At 56.0% G+C, this 14,750-nt stretch overlaps 2 protein-coding genes across 2 annotated transcripts; both read right to left on the minus strand.

Moving 5' to 3' along the window:
* Positions 1 to 619: 619 nt before the first annotated feature.
* LOC310888883 (adenosine 5'-monophosphoramidase HINT1-like) lies at positions 620 to 3,415 on the minus strand. The gene is made up of 3 exons (XM_083852503.1): positions 3,233 to 3,415; positions 1,686 to 1,791; positions 620 to 991 (listed from the first exon to the last, which is right to left on the minus strand). Exons 1-3 carry the CDS (start codon positions 3,373 to 3,375, stop codon positions 737 to 739), a joined length of 504 nt encoding a protein of 167 aa, XP_083708629.1. The 5' UTR covers positions 3,376 to 3,415; the 3' UTR covers positions 620 to 736.
* Positions 3,416 to 8,290: 4,875 nt separating this feature from the next.
* On the minus strand, positions 8,291 to 11,835 carry LOC310888882 (adenosine 5'-monophosphoramidase HINT1-like). Its single transcript, XM_083852502.1, has 3 exons — positions 11,653 to 11,835; positions 10,110 to 10,215; positions 8,291 to 9,415 (listed from the first exon to the last, which is right to left on the minus strand). Exons 1-3 carry the CDS (start codon positions 11,793 to 11,795, stop codon positions 9,161 to 9,163), a joined length of 504 nt encoding a protein of 167 aa, XP_083708628.1. The 5' UTR covers positions 11,796 to 11,835; the 3' UTR covers positions 8,291 to 9,160.
* Positions 11,836 to 14,750: the final 2,915 nt, after the last annotated feature.

Here is a 14,750-nt window from a genome sequence, read left to right on the forward strand (position 1 = left end):
CGCCTTATGGTGCCTTTAGCTAATCCTTCTTCTAGTTCCTGAACAACGGACTTCGTTTAGGAAAAAAAAAGACTCTAAAAATACATACAAAAAAATAAAGGGAACGGCAGCCGAGTCTTGAACGTTCAGAAGCCGACTCAAGCATCCCAGAGCCTTCTACGCTTTGAAAAGCGTCTGTGGGAGAAATTACTTCTCGAAGTTGCGAAACCCACGACTGAAAAGAAAGCGGTAGCAAAACTCCTACGGTAGTCAAGAACAGGCTGACAAGCACCTGTCAGAAATCACACCGGGTAGAGTTTATTCTGCCTCCTCGGGACAGGGGCAGACAACAGACGATGCCTGGAAGCTTTCTTCCAACCTTATTCTTCTCTGGTTCTACATCTGCCAGTCCTCGATGCGGCTGTTTCGCAATAAAAGCACGCCCTTTTATTTGGGAGCAGGGGGAAGATAGCAAGGCCTCAAACACACAGCACATCCTAGATCGTCTTAGGGAGATGGAGACCCACAGGACCGCCGAGCGCTTCTATCTTCGCGTTTCAAATGACTGGGCAAACCACCATCTACACGACACTGTCAACAGACCGAAACATTCTTTTAACTTGCAGAACTATTTCCATCGGCAAGACACACAAGACAGAGGTCATATCCCCATGCTCCATCTTTATTGTGCAAGTGCTGCTCAAAGCTCTTTATTACCCTCCATAGACAGCCGTCCAGGAAAAAAAAACCAAAAAAATCATACATCAACAGGGGCTAGATTGACGGGCAACATATGAAACCTACTCGGCGGCGACCCGTACGCGTGCAGTGACGCCTGCGGTGCAAAAACCTTAGCCAGGAGGCCGGCCCAACTGACCGCCACCCAGAATACGTAGATGTACACGACAGCCCGAAGGGCCCGAGGGTGGGCATTCACAGCCATCCGGAATCCATTGGTCAGGTCCAGGTTAGCAGCAAACTTCTTGCCAACAACCATTACACGCCCAAGAAGCTGGAAAAAGGAAATAACGTTACCTAACATAACGTGCCACGACGCACAGAACGAACGCGAGCGGAGAACCATCCACAGAACACGGTTAGCTAATCCTTCACGATTCAACCGCTGCTCTTTGAATTACCCTCTAGACGGGAACAGACTACAAAACAGTCACAGAAGCTAAATTTGTCTCGGGGGTTAAAGCCCCCGTCATAGCTTCGGGCAACGTAAGCCGCTCTGGCGGAAAATAAAAGCTTCACGGTGCCTTTTCTTTTGCGTGGCCTCACAAAGCCTTGGAACTTGACTTGCATAGCTAACAGCGAAACAAACACCCAGCGCCGCTCAACCAGCTTTCCCTTTCCTCGCCTCTGACCTGCCCAAACCCCAAGCCCTCTTCTGCATACCACCGCCGCTGTCTGGAAACCGTGAAAACGGGCATCAGACCGTACTTCGGAACAACACTGCTTTTTGCACTACAAGCGCGTAGCCGGAGACCAGCATCGCTTTATATCGCCGCTCTTAGTCAAAAAGCTCAACTCCATTACAAGCTAGAGGCAAAAGACTACAGCATCGGAAAACCCAAAATAGCCTACTGTGCGCCCCTCCGCAACATCCAGAGGAAAAGAGGGGACGGGAAAGAGTCTAGGAAGTTACAAACTAGTTACAGGTACAGCCAGCCTAGCGAAAAGAAAGCTCCCACAGTACTCACGGGTCCGCCAGAATCTTCTGCTTCACATAACCGGACAACTGCCTTCTCAGGAAGGACTAGGAAAAAACACTGGAGCCTGAGGCGAACTATCACGGAACGCAAGGCGCTGGAGGAAGAGTAAACAGTTACAACGCAGTCAGCTTCAGAGAAAGGCAACAGCTTAAGCAAATCACTATGCCCCACCGAACTCGTCCTACCGAAGCAGATTATCAGGTACCCCAAACGCGCACGACAAAACAGCGATTCTTCTTAAGCGATCTTTGAATAGGCAAAGTTCTCTACCTTCTACACGCAAAACACACAAGCGGCAAACAATTGCTAACTGTCCTTCAGTTATGTCCAAATATTGCCTCGGCCAGAGGTAGGAAGGCATCTTCAAAGAACCCGGAGTAATCCGGCTGAGGCTGTATAAACTCTCCGTCCTCGATAACGCCACGTACTCAGGGGAAAGAACATTCCAAGTTAGCCCGTTACGGCCGGCTCTACGTCAGACACCTCCAGACCGAGGCCAAGGTATCACCTGCGAAACACGAATACCACCGATCTGTAGGAAACCATCGACTCGCAACTAATTGCGAGGGAACTCCCCAAATCACCAGCAGACCGAAACTGCATACGGCACCAGAAGCAGGATCCAGCACGCAAGGTGACGGGGGCAACGAGACAGCCGAGTACTTCAGATTAGCGACTTCCGGCAGTTTGATTTATTTTAGATGCGACTGAAACAGCGCCGATAAGACTCGATTCCACAGATGCTTTGCACTTCTTACTCACCATCGCCTTTCACTGCGCGACAATCGAGAATTACGAGCCTTCCTCACACTTCTCCCCCCTATAACATCGCTCAACTGTGAAACAGGCCTTCGGTACAGCGAGCTAAGCAAATTCAAGACCATTCGCTATAGCCAACTACACTCCAAAAGCAGTTCTAAGTTCCCCCCCTGCCTCAAGTGAGGACCAGCAGCCTGCGGGATTGACTGGCTTCTAGATGTTTAAGAAAGCTAGGAAAAGCTGCAATTCTTCCCTTTCACAAGCCACTTTGGAGAGAGCGTGCGCTCGCGTGCGCGGTGGGGGTGGTGCCATAACCAAAGCCTAGCACGGCCGAGCCGGGGCGTCTCTAGAACGCTGTCACGAGGCGCATCAAGACCTGCGTTTCTGCTACGCAGAAATGACTGATTACGGTCACTACTGCGATGCTCGCTGCCTATACGCAGGCAGTCCGAACCCCCAAGGAGACCGACTGCGCCGGCGACCCAGTACGCGCCGTGGCACCCCGGGGGCAGGCGGGACGCGCACCGAAGAAGCGCGGGGTTTTAGAGGCGCTGCAGTAGAGAGCGCCACGAGCCGGAGAGACCCCGACCGACCGACCGACCGACCGACCGACCGACCGTCCCTCCCTCCCTGCCTCCCTCCCTCCCTCCCGCAGCAAGGCCACCACCCGCCCTGCCGCACTCCCGGGACCCGCGACGGGCCCTCGTTTCAGAGGGCCTGCGAGCGGCCGAGGGAAGGAAGGAAAGAGAAGACTCGCACGACGACGCCGCGGCTACCTCCTCGCCCACGACCGCTCATCCTCACGGAGAACGTTGGCGGGGACCTCCTTGCCCTTGCAGGCGACCTCTCCGAAAGCGGCTGCAGCGGCAGCGCCGCCGCCGGGCCAGGCGGCCTGCGCCCTAACGATCCCGTCGGCCATGACGGCGCCCGCTCGGTACAACGCCCCCTCCCTTCCCGCACTCGGCCCGGCCCTCCGCGGCGCTCATTGGGCCGACAGATCGCCGCCGACCGCTCCCGCGCCTCGATTGGCTGCCTCGCCTGCCCTCTTCCCTTGTCCCCGCCCTCTCGGCGGCTCCGCTCCCGTCGACCCGGTGCTTATCGGCGCTCAGGGAGGTCGCGTGCCCTCGGGGCGCGGAGGGATCCGACCGGGAGGGAGGAAGTGGGCGCCCGAAAACGGGCTGGGCGGCTCCGCGGAGGGAAGCCGGGCCCTGCACGGCTGGGAAACGAGCTCCACAGAACGGTTGCTCCGATCATAGAATCATAGCATGGCTTGGCTTGGCAGGGACCTTACTTAAAGATCACCTAATTCCAACCCCCCCGCCCTGGGCAGGGACACCTTCCACTAGACCACGTTGCTCAAAGCCCCATCCAACCTGGCCTTAAACACTTCCAGGGACGGGGCATCCGCCACTTCTCCTGGCAACCCGTTCCAGTGCCTCACCCCCCTCTCAGGAAAGAATCTCTTCCAACTATCCAGTCTAAGTCTACCCTCTTTGAGTTTAAAACCATTACTCCTTGCCCTATCGCTCCTCTCCCTGACAAAGAGTCCCTCCCCAGCTTTCCTGTAGGGCCCCCCCTTTGGGTACTGGAAGGCCCCTCCAAGGTCTCCCCGGAGCCTTCTCTTCTCTCTCCAGGCTGAACCACCCCAACTCCCTCAGCCTGCCTTCCTGGGAGAGGTGCCCCAGCCCCCTGGTCATCTTCGTGGCCCTCCTCTGGACGCGTTCTAGTACGTCCCCGTCCTTCTTGTGCTGGGGGCCCCAGAGCTGAACACAGTACTTACTCTAGGTGGGGCCTCACAAGAGCACAGCAGCAGAGAGGGAGAATCACCTCCCTCGACTTGCCGGCCGCCCTCCTTTTGATGCGGCCCAGGATACGGGTGGCTTTCCGGGCTGCAAGCGTCCATTGCATTGCCGGCTCCGGTTGACGAGCTTCTCATCAACCAACGCCCCCAGGCCCTTCTCCTCAGAGCTGCTCTCCATCCATTCTCCGCCCAGCCTGGATTCGTGCTTAGGATTGCCCCGGACCAAATGCGGGACCTCGCGCTCGTAGCCCCAACTATTATTTATGACCCTATCAGCTCCACCCCAAACACGCTGGTGGCTTTTGGGCGCTGCTCCCCGCAGGCAGATCCCCGCTTTTGCCAGGGCAGGCCTTACCTTTTCAGAAGTTGCTCCACAACCTTCCCTGAGAGCCCCACTTCAACTGCTGGTGTTTCTAAGGGGGAAAGCTGCACCTCCCGCGCACGGGGTGGCGGGGAGGAATACAAAGCCTGTGCTCAGCCCTGGCACATCACAACTGGGTTTGTGCTCAGCTGGGGAGGAGGCTTCTGGAAAAATAGGCAGTGCCCCCCAAGGCTGCCCAAGCGTGGTCCGCGGTGCCCTGCAGCAGCCCCAGGGAGAGCGGAGCTCAAACTGGCCCGACACGGCGGCAGGGACGTGGCCGTCCCCACACGCGCGGTTCCTGCCTGAGTAGGCCACAGCGCTTCTGCCTCTCTGACAGGCTTGGAGGGTAACGACATCAGAATACGCTCGCTTTAGTTTGAGGTTCCAGCCGCTACTGCCATCGGGATGGCACACGGGGACGGGGCTGGGGCTGGGGCTGGGGGCAGGCAACCACAGGCAGCTTTAACATCTCAGTCCTCCCCGTCGGCCATCTCCCAGCTACCACGCGGGCCACTCAGTGCGACCAGACACCAATTCACCCAAGGCAACAAAAATATTTACAGAGCTACACCTCTCCTCGTAACTGTTTGTTGTTTACGGCTGAAACCAGTCCTGGGATAGGATATGCCACCTGGACTGAGCAAAGCCTTTGATATGGTCCCTCACCACATTCTTCTCTCTAAATTGGAGAGGTATGGATTTGAAGGATGGACTGCTGGGCGGATAAAGAATTGGTTGGCTGGTCGCAGCCAAAGGGTTGTGGTCAACGGCTCTATGTCTGGGTGGAGGCCGGTCACAAGCGGTGTCCCTCAGGGGTCGGCCTCGGGACCGGTGCTCTTCAACATCTTTAGCAATGACACAGACGACGGAATCGAGCAAGTTTGCAGATGACACCAAGCTGAGCGGTGCAGTCGATACAACAGAGGGAAGGGATGCCGTCCGGAGGGACCTGGACAGGCCGGAGAAGTGGGCCCATGAGAACCTAATGAGGTTCAACAAGGCCAAGTGCAAGGCGTTGACCTTGGGCTGGGGCAATCCCAGGTATTTCTATAGACTGGGAGAAGAAGAACTTGAGAGCAGCCCTGCGGAGAAGGACTTGGGGGTCCTGATGGACGAGAAGCTGGACACGAGCCAGCAGCGCGCGCTTGCAGCCCGGAAGGCCAACTGTGTCCTGGGCTGCATTAACAAAGGGGTGGCCAGCAGGGAGAGGGAGGTGATTATCCCCCTCTACCCTGCTCTTGGGAGACCCCACCTGGAATACTGCGTGCAGGCCTGGGGCCCCCAGCACAAGAAGGATGTGGAGCTCTTGGAAAGGTCAGTCTCACCTCCGTCCCTGGAAAGGTGTTGGAACAGCTGGAAAGGTGTTGGAACAGCTTGTTCTGGATGCCATCTCCAAGCCATTGGAAGAGAAGGAGGTTATGAGGAGTAGTCAGCATGGATTCACCAAGGGGAAATCGTGCTCGACCGACCTCGTTGCCTTCTATGATGGCATCACCAGCTGCGTTGATGGAGGGAGAGCAGTGGATGTCATCTACCTTGACTTTAGCAAGGCTTCCGATACTGTCTCCCACGACGTCCTGCTAGCAAAGCTGAGAAAGCGTGGGATAGACGAGTGGACGGTAAGGTGGGTTGAGACCTGGCTGACCGGCCGAGCTCAGAGGGTGGTGATCGGCGGCGCAGAGTCCGGCTGCAGCCCTGTGACTAGCGGTGTTCCCCAGGGGTCGGTGCTGGGTCCGGTCTTGTTCAACATCTTCATCGCCGACCTTGACGAGGGAATAGTGTCCAGCCTCAGCAAGTACGCCGATGATACAAAGCTGGGAGGAGTGGCCGACACGCCAGAAGGCTGTGCTGCCATTCAGCGAGACCTGGGCGGGCTGGAGAGCTGGGCAGGAAGAAGCCAAATGAAGTTTAACAAGAGCAAGCGTAGAGTCCTGCACCTGGGAAGGAACAACCGCGTGTATCAGTACAGGCTGGGGGATGACCTGCTGGAGAGGAGCGCTGCGGAGAAGGACCCGGGGGTCCTGGTGGACGACAGGTTGACCATGAGCCAGCGGCGTGCCCTGGTGGCCAAGAAGGCCAATGGGATCCTGGCGTGCGTTAAAAGGAGCGTGGCCAGCAGGTCAAGGGAGGTGATCCTCCCCCTCTACTCTGCCCTGGGCAGGCCTCGCCTGGAGTACCGTGTCCGGTTCCGGGCTCCCCAGTACAAAAAGAGAGACAGGGATCTCCTGGAAAGAGTCCAGCGGAGGGCAACAAAGATGATACGGGGCCTGGAGCATCTCCCCTATGAGCAAAGACTGAGAGACCTGGGCCTGTTCAGCCTTGAGAAGAGAAGACTGAGAGGGGATCTTATCAATGATTACAAATATCTTAAGTGTGGGAGACAGTGGGACTTGGCCACCCTCTTTTCAGTGGTTTGTGGGGATAGGACAAGGGGCAACGGCCAAAAACTGGAGCACAGGAAGTTCCGCACCAACACGCGAAAGAACTTCTTCACGGTGAGGGTGACGGAGCGCTGGAACAGGCTGCCCGGGGAGGTTGTGGAGTCTCCTTCTCCGGAGATATTCAAGGCCCGTCTGGACGCCTACCTGGGCAGCCTGCTCTAGGGAACCTGCTCTGGCAGGGGGGTTGGACCCGACGATCTCTTGAGGTCCCTTCCAACCCCTACGAATCTGTATATACAGGAGTAAAAATACACGTGTTGATAGCGATAGGACAAGGGGGAATGGTTTTAAACTAAGACAGGGGAGATTTAGCTTAGATATTAGGAGAAAGTTTTTCACTCAGAGGGTGGTGAGGCACTGGAACGGGTTGCCCAGAGAGGTTCTGGATGCCCCATCCCTGGAGGCATTCAAGGCCAGGCTGGACGCGGCTCTGGGCAGCCTGCTCTAGTGGTTGGCAACGCTGCCCAGAGCAGGGGGGTTGAAACTAGATGATCTTTAAGGTGCTTTTCAACCCAGGCCATTCTATGGTTCTATGATATGCTCTTTGAAAGCGTACAGGCTAAAGGAAGGGTCAAATTGGTGCCTCGGGGGCAAATTTCTTCGCCTTCTACGGTTGTCTAACAGTGCCTATTAAGCAAAGAGATTACCAATCGTCTTCCTCCTCTACTTTCTCAGGAATTAAACACCTTTTGTGAAAGACTACAAGCGCTGATAGCATTAGCTAGACGGACTGGGGAACAGTTGAACACGTAAATACTTACTCAAGGTCCATTTGCACAGGTTTCTTTGAGCAGTTCCATGGGCTCTTCTACGTCAACAAAACAGACCAATGAAAGAGACCAAGGACAAATACAGAAACAGAACAGTTGATCAAGTGCCAATTTAAGAAGCTTTCCCTGAAAGGGCAACAGCATCTCCACCTCCACCCACCCCTCCCCTCCCCTCCCCTCCCCTCCCCTCCCCTCCCCCCCCCCCCCCCCAAGTAGTTGACTTCCACAACTATTTTCATCTGACCCCGCAAACGGCAAATTCTATATTACTTCGAGTAGAACAAGGGCTGTTTCTTGTTTCGGTTTGGTTTTTATCATTCAGCTTCTTCAAAAGACTTTAGTCATTCACAGCTGCAATCGTTAACCCCGCAAACAGATCCAGTAACAAAGATCATTCCTCCTGCTAAGGAATCGAGTTTCTTTGTGAGGAACGGAGTCACAAAAATCATTTCATTAGCAAGTTTCAAACACTAAAAATATTTAATAGCATTTTAACGCTCCCACGCTCCAGTAAGCCTTGAACGTAACCGCAATTAAACAAGGAGCACAGCAAAGCCAGAGGTCTAACAAAGCACGAGAGGTGATCGCATTTAAACGCCTTATGGTGCCTTTAGCTAATCCTTCTTCTAGTTCCTGAACAACGGACTTCGTTTAGAAAAAAAGAAGACTCTAAAAATACATACAAAAAAATAAAGGGAACGGCAGCCGAGTCTTGAACGTTCAGAAGCCGACTCAAGCATCCCAGAGCCTTCTACGCTTTGAAAAGCGTCTGTGGGAGAAATTACTTCTCGAAGTTGCGAAACCCACGACTGAAAAGAAAGCGGTAGCAAAACTCCTACGGTAGTCAAGAACAGGCTGACAAGCACCTGTCAGAAATCACACCGGGCAGAGTTTATTCTGCCTCCTCGGGACAGGGGCAGACAACAGACGATGCCTGGAAGCTTTCTTCCAACCTTATTCTTCTCTGGTTCTACATCTGCCAGTCCTCGATGCGGCTGTTTCGCAATAAAAGCACGCCCTTTTATTTGGGAGCAGGGGGAAGATAGCAAGGCCTCAAACACACAGCACATCCTAGATCGTCTTAGGGAGATGGAGACCCACAGGACCGCCGAGCGCTTCTATCTTCGCGTTTCAAATGACTGGGCAAACCACCATCTACACGACACTGTCAACAGACCGAAACATTCTTTTAACTTGCAGAACTATTTCCATCGGCAAGACACACAAGACAGAGGTCATATCCCCATGCTCCATCTTTATTGTGCAAGTGCTGCTCAAAGCTCTTTATTACCCTCCATAGACAGCCGTCCAGGAAAAAAAAAACAAAAAAATCATACGTCAACAGGGGCTAGATTGACGGGCAACATATGAAACCTACTCGGCGGCGACCCGTACGCGTGCAGTGACGCCTGCGGTGCAAAAACCTTAGCCAGGAGGCCGGCCCAACTGACCGCCACCCAGAATACGTAGATGTACACGACAGCCCGAAGGGCCCGAGGGTGGGCATTCACAGCCATCCGGAATCCATTGGTCAGGTCCAGGTTAGCAGCAAACTTCTTGCCAACAACCATTACACGCCCAAGAAGCTGGAAAAAGGAAATAACGTTACCTAACATAACGTGCCACGACGCACAGAACGAACGCGAGCGGAGAACCATCCACAGAACACGGTTAGCTAATCCTTCACGATTCAACCGCTGCTCTTTGAATTACCCTCTAGACAGGAACAGACTACAAAACAGTCACAGAAGCTAAATTTGTCTCGGGGGTTAAAGCCCCCGTCATAGCTTCGGGCAACGTAAGCCGCTCTGGCGGAAAATAAAAGCTTCACGGTGCCTTTTCTTTTGCGTGGCCTCACAAAGCCTTGGAACTTGACTTGCATAGCTAACAGCGAAACAAACACCCAGCGCCGCTCAACCAGCTTTCCCTTTCCTCGCCTCTGACCTGCCCAAACCCCAAGCCCTCTTCTGCATACCACCGCCGCTGTCTGGAAACCGTGAAAACGGGCATCAGACCGTACTTCGGAACAACACTGCTTTTTGCACTACAAGCGCGTAGCCGGAGACCAGCATCGCTTTATATCGCCGCTCTTAGTCAAAAAGCTCAACTCCATTACAAGCTAGAGGCAAAAGACTACAGCATCGGAAAACCCAAAATAGCCTACTGTGCGCCCCTCCGCAACATCCAGAGGAAAAGAGGGGACGGGAAAGAGTCTAGGAAGTTACAAACTAGTTACAGGTACAGCCAGCCTAGCGAAAAGAAAGCTCCCACAGTACTCACGGGTCCGCCAGAATCTTCTGCTTCACATAACCGGACAACTGCCTTCTCAGGAAGGACTAGGAAAAAACACTGGAGCCTGAGGCGAACTATCACGGAACGCAAGGCGCTGGAGGAAGAGTAAACAGTTACAACGCAGTCAGCTTCAGAGAAAGGCAACAGCTTAAGCAAATCACTATGCCCCACCGAACTCGTCCTACCGAAGCAGATTATCAGGTACCCCAAACGCGCACGACAAAACAGCGATTCTTCTTAAGCGATCTTTGAATAGGCAAAGTTCTCTACCTTCTACACGCAAAACACACAAGCGGCAAACAATTGCTAACTGTCCTTCAGTTATGTCCAAATATTGCCTCGGCCAGAGGTAGGAAGGCATCTTCAAAGAACCCGGAGTAATCCGGCTGAGGCTGTATAAACTCTCCGTCCTCGATAACGCCACGTACTCAGGGGAAAGAACATTCCAAGTTAGCCCGTTACGGCCGGCTCTACGTCAGACACCTCCAGACCGAGGCCAAGGTATCACCTGCGAAACACGAATACCACCGATCTGTAGGAAACCATCGACTCGCAACTAATTGCGAGGGAACTCCCCAAATCACCAGCAGACCGAAACTGCATACGGCACCAGAAGCAGGATCCAGCACGCAAGGTGACGGGGGCAACGAGACAGCCGAGTACTTCAGATTAGCGACTTCCGGCAGTTTGATTTATTTTAGATGCGACTGAAACAGCGCCGATAAGACTCGATTCCACAGATGCTTTGCACTTCTTACTCACCATCGCCTTTCACTGCGCGACAATCGAGAATTACGAGCCTTCCTCACACTTCTCCCCCCTATAACATCGCTCAACTGTGAAACAGGCCTTCGGTACAGCGAGCTAAGCAAATTCAAGACCATTCGCTATAGCCAACTACACTCCAAAAGCAGTTCTAAGTTCCCCCCCTGCCTCAAGTGAGGACCAGCAGCCTGCGGGATTGACTGGCTTCTAGATGTTTAAGAAAGCTAGGAAAAGCTGCAATTCTTCCCTTTCACAAGCCACTTTGGAGAGAGCGTGCGCTCGCGTGCGCGGTGGGGGTGGTGCCATAACCAAAGCCTAGCACGGCCGAGCCGGGGCGTCTCTAGAACGCTGTCACGAGGCGCATCAAGACCTGCGTTTCTGCTACGCAGAAATGACTGATTACGGTCACTACTGCGATGCTCGCTGCCTATACGCAGGCAGTCCGAACCCCCAAGGAGACCGACTGCGCCGGCGACCCAGTACGCGCCGTGGCACCCCGGGGGCAGGCGGGACGCGCACCGAAGAAGCGCGGGGTTTTAGAGGCGCTGCAGTAGAGAGCGCCACGAGCCGGAGAGACCCCGACCGACCGACCGACCGACCGTCCGTCCGTCCGTCCGTCCCTCCCTGCCTCCCTCCCTCCCGCAGCAAGGCCACCACCCGCCCTGCCGCACTCCCGGGACCCGCGACGGGCCCTCGTTTCAGAGGGCCTGCGAGCGGCCGAGGGAAGGAAGGAAAGAGAAGACTCGCACGACGACGCCGCGGCTACCTCCTCGCCCACGACCGCTCATCCTCACGGAGAACGTTGGCGGGGACCTCCTTGCCCTTGCAGGCGACCTCTCCGAAAGCGGCTGCAGCGGCAGCGCCGCCGCCGGGCCAGGCGGCCTGCGCCCTAACGATCCCGTCGGCCATGACGGCGCCCGCTCGGTACAACGCCCCCTCCCTTCCCGCACTCGGCCCGGCCCTCCGCGGCGCTCATTGGGCCGACAGATCGCCGCCGACCGCTCCCGCGCCTCGATTGGCTGCCTCGCCTGCCCTCTTCCCTTGTCCCCGCCCTCTCGGCGGCTCCGCTCCCGTCGACCCGGTGCTTATCGGCGCTCAGGGAGGTCGCGTGCCCTCGGGGCGCGGAGGGATCCGACCGGGAGGGAGGAAGTGGGCGCCCGAAAACGGGCTGGGCGGCTCCGCGGAGGGAAGCCGGGCCCTGCACGGCTGGGAAACGAGCTCCACAGAACGGTTGCTCCGATCATAGAATCATAGCATGGCTTGGCTTGGCAGGGACCTTACTTAAAGATCACCTAATTCCAACCCCCCCGCCCTGGGCAGGGACACCTTCCACTAGACCACGTTGCTCAAAGCCCCATCCAACCTGGCCTTAAACACTTCCAGGGACGGGGCATCCGCCACTTCTCCTGGCAACCCGTTCCAGTGCCTCACCCCCCTCTCAGGAAAGAATCTCTTCCAACTATCCAGTCTAAGTCTACCCTCTTTGAGTTTAAAACCATTACTCCTTGCCCTATCGCTCCTCTCCCTGACAAAGAGTCCCTCCCCAGCTTTCCTGTAGGGCCCCCCCTTTGGGTACTGGAAGGCCCCTCCAAGGTCTCCCCGGAGCCTTCTCTTCTCTCTCCAGGCTGAACCACCCCAACTCCCTCAGCCTGCCTTCCTGGGAGAGGTGCCCCAGCCCCCTGGTCATCTTCGTGGCCCTCCTCTGGACGCGTTCTAGTACGTCCCCGTCCTTCTTGTGCTGGGGGCCCCAGAGCTGAACACAGTACTTACTCTAGGTGGGGCCTCACAAGAGCACAGCAGCAGAGAGGGAGAATCACCTCCCTCGACTTGCCGGCCGCCCTCCTTTTGATGCGGCCCAGGATACGGGTGGCTTTCCGGGCTGCAAGCGTCCATTGCATTGCCGGCTCCGGTTGACGAGCTTCTCATCAACCAACGCCCCCAGGCCCTTCTCCTCAGAGCTGCTCTCCATCCATTCTCCGCCCAGCCTGGATTCGTGCTTAGGATTGCCCCGGACCAAATGCGGGACCTCGCGCTCGTAGCCCCAACTATTATTTATGACCCTATCAGCTCCACCCCAAACACGCTGGTGGCTTTTGGGCGCTGCTCCCCGCAGGCAGATCCCCGCTTTTGCCAGGGCAGGCCTTACCTTTTCAGAAGTTGCTCCACAACCTTCCCTGAGAGCCCCACTTCAACTGCTGGTGTTTCTAAGGGGGAAAGCTGCACCTCCCGCGCACGGGGTGGCGGGGAGGAATACAAAGCCTGTGCTCAGCCCTGGCACATCACAACTGGGTTTGTGCTCAGCTGGGGAGGAGGCTTCTGGAAAAATAGGCAGTGCCCCCCAAGGCTGCCCAAGCGTGGTCCGCGGTGCCCTGCAGCAGCCCCAGGGAGAGCGGAGCTCAAACTGGCCCGACACGGCGGCAGGGACGTGGCCGTCCCCACACGCGCGGTTCCTGCCTGAGTAGGCCACAGCGCTTCTGCCTCTCTGACAGGCTTGGAGGGTAACGACATCAGAATACGCTCGCTTTAGTTTGAGGTTCCAGCCGCTACTGCCATCGGGATGGCACACGGGGACGGGGCTGGGGCTGGGGCTGGGGGCAGGCAACCACAGGCAGCTTTAACATCTCAGTCCTCCCCGTCGGCCATCTCCCAGCTACCACGCGGGCCACTCAGTGCGACCAGACACCAATTCACCCAAGGCAACAAAAATATTTACAGAGCTACACCTCTCCTCGTAACTGTTTGTTGTTTACGGCTGAAACCACTCCTGGGATAGGATATGCCACCTGGACTGAGCAAAGCCTTTGATACGGTCCCTCACCACATTCTTCTCTCTAAATTGGAGAGGTATGGATTTGAAGGATGGACTGCTGGGCGGATAAAGAATTGGTTGGCTGGTCGCAGCCAAAGGGTTGTGGTCAACGGCTCTATGTCTGGGTGGAGGCCGGTCACAAGCGGTGTCCCTCAGGGGTCGGCCTCGGGACCGGTGCTCTTCAACATCTTTAGCAATGACACAGACGACGGAATCGAGCAAGTTTGCAGATGACACCAAGCTGAGCGGTGCAGTCGATACAACAGAGGGCAGGGATGCCGTCCGGAGGGACCTGGACAGGCCGGAGAAGTGGGCCCATGAGAACCTAATGAGGTTCAACAAGGCCAAGTGCAAGGCGTTGACCTTGGGCTGGGGCAATCCCAGGTATTTCTATAGACTGGGAGAAGAAGAACTTGAGAGCAGCCCTGCGGAGAAGGACTTGGGGGTCCTGATGGACGAGAAGCTGGACACGAGCCAGCAGCGCGCGCTTGCAGCCCGGAAGGCCAACTGTGTCCTGGGCTGCATTAACAAAGGGGTGGCCAGCAGGGAGAGGGAGGTGATTATCCCCCTCTACCCTGCTCTTGGGAGACCCCACCTGGAATACTGCGTGCAGGCCTGGGGCCCCCAGCACAAGAAGGATGTGGAGCTCTTGGAAAGGTCAGTCTCCCCTCCGTCCCTGGAAAGGTGTTGGAACAGCTGGAAAGGTGTTGGAACAGCTTGTTCTGGATGCCATCTCCAAGCCATTGGAAGAGAAGGAGGTTATGAGGAGTAGTCAGCATGGATTCACCAAGGGGAAATCATGCTCGACCGACCTCGTTGCCTTCTATGATGGCATCACCAGCTGCGTTGATGGAGGGAGAGCAGTGGATGTCATCTACCTTGACTTTAGCAAGGCTTCCGATACTGTCTCCCACGACGTCCTGCTAGCAAAGCTGAGAAAGCGTGGGATAGACGAGTGGACGGTAAGGTGGGTTGAGACCTGGCTGACCGGCCGAGCTCAGAGGGTGGTGATCGGCGGCGCAGAGTCCGGCTGCAGCCCTGTGACTAGCGGTGTT

This window comes from Anser anser, assembly GCF_964211835.1.
Source record: "Anser anser genome assembly, contig: SUPER_W_unloc_2, whole genome shotgun sequence".
Lineage (NCBI taxonomy): Eukaryota > Metazoa > Chordata > Aves > Anseriformes > Anatidae > Anser > Anser anser.

Coding starts and splice junctions, on each gene's coding strand:
- LOC310888883 (XM_083852503.1), bottom strand. CDS start 3,375: ATGGCCGACGGGATCGTTAGGGCGCAGGCCGCCTGGCCCGGCGGCGGC. Junction 1,792..3,232: donor GAGCGGTCGTGGGCGAGGAG/GTAGCCGCGGCG, acceptor CTCTTCCTCCAG/CGCCTTGCGTTCCGTGATAG. Junction 992..1,685: donor CAGAAGATTCTGGCGGACCC/GTGAGTACTGTG, acceptor TCCTTTTTCCAG/CTTCTTGGGCGTGTAATGGT.
- LOC310888882 (XM_083852502.1), bottom strand. CDS start 11,795: ATGGCCGACGGGATCGTTAGGGCGCAGGCCGCCTGGCCCGGCGGCGGC. Junction 10,216..11,652: donor GAGCGGTCGTGGGCGAGGAG/GTAGCCGCGGCG, acceptor CTCTTCCTCCAG/CGCCTTGCGTTCCGTGATAG. Junction 9,416..10,109: donor CAGAAGATTCTGGCGGACCC/GTGAGTACTGTG, acceptor TCCTTTTTCCAG/CTTCTTGGGCGTGTAATGGT.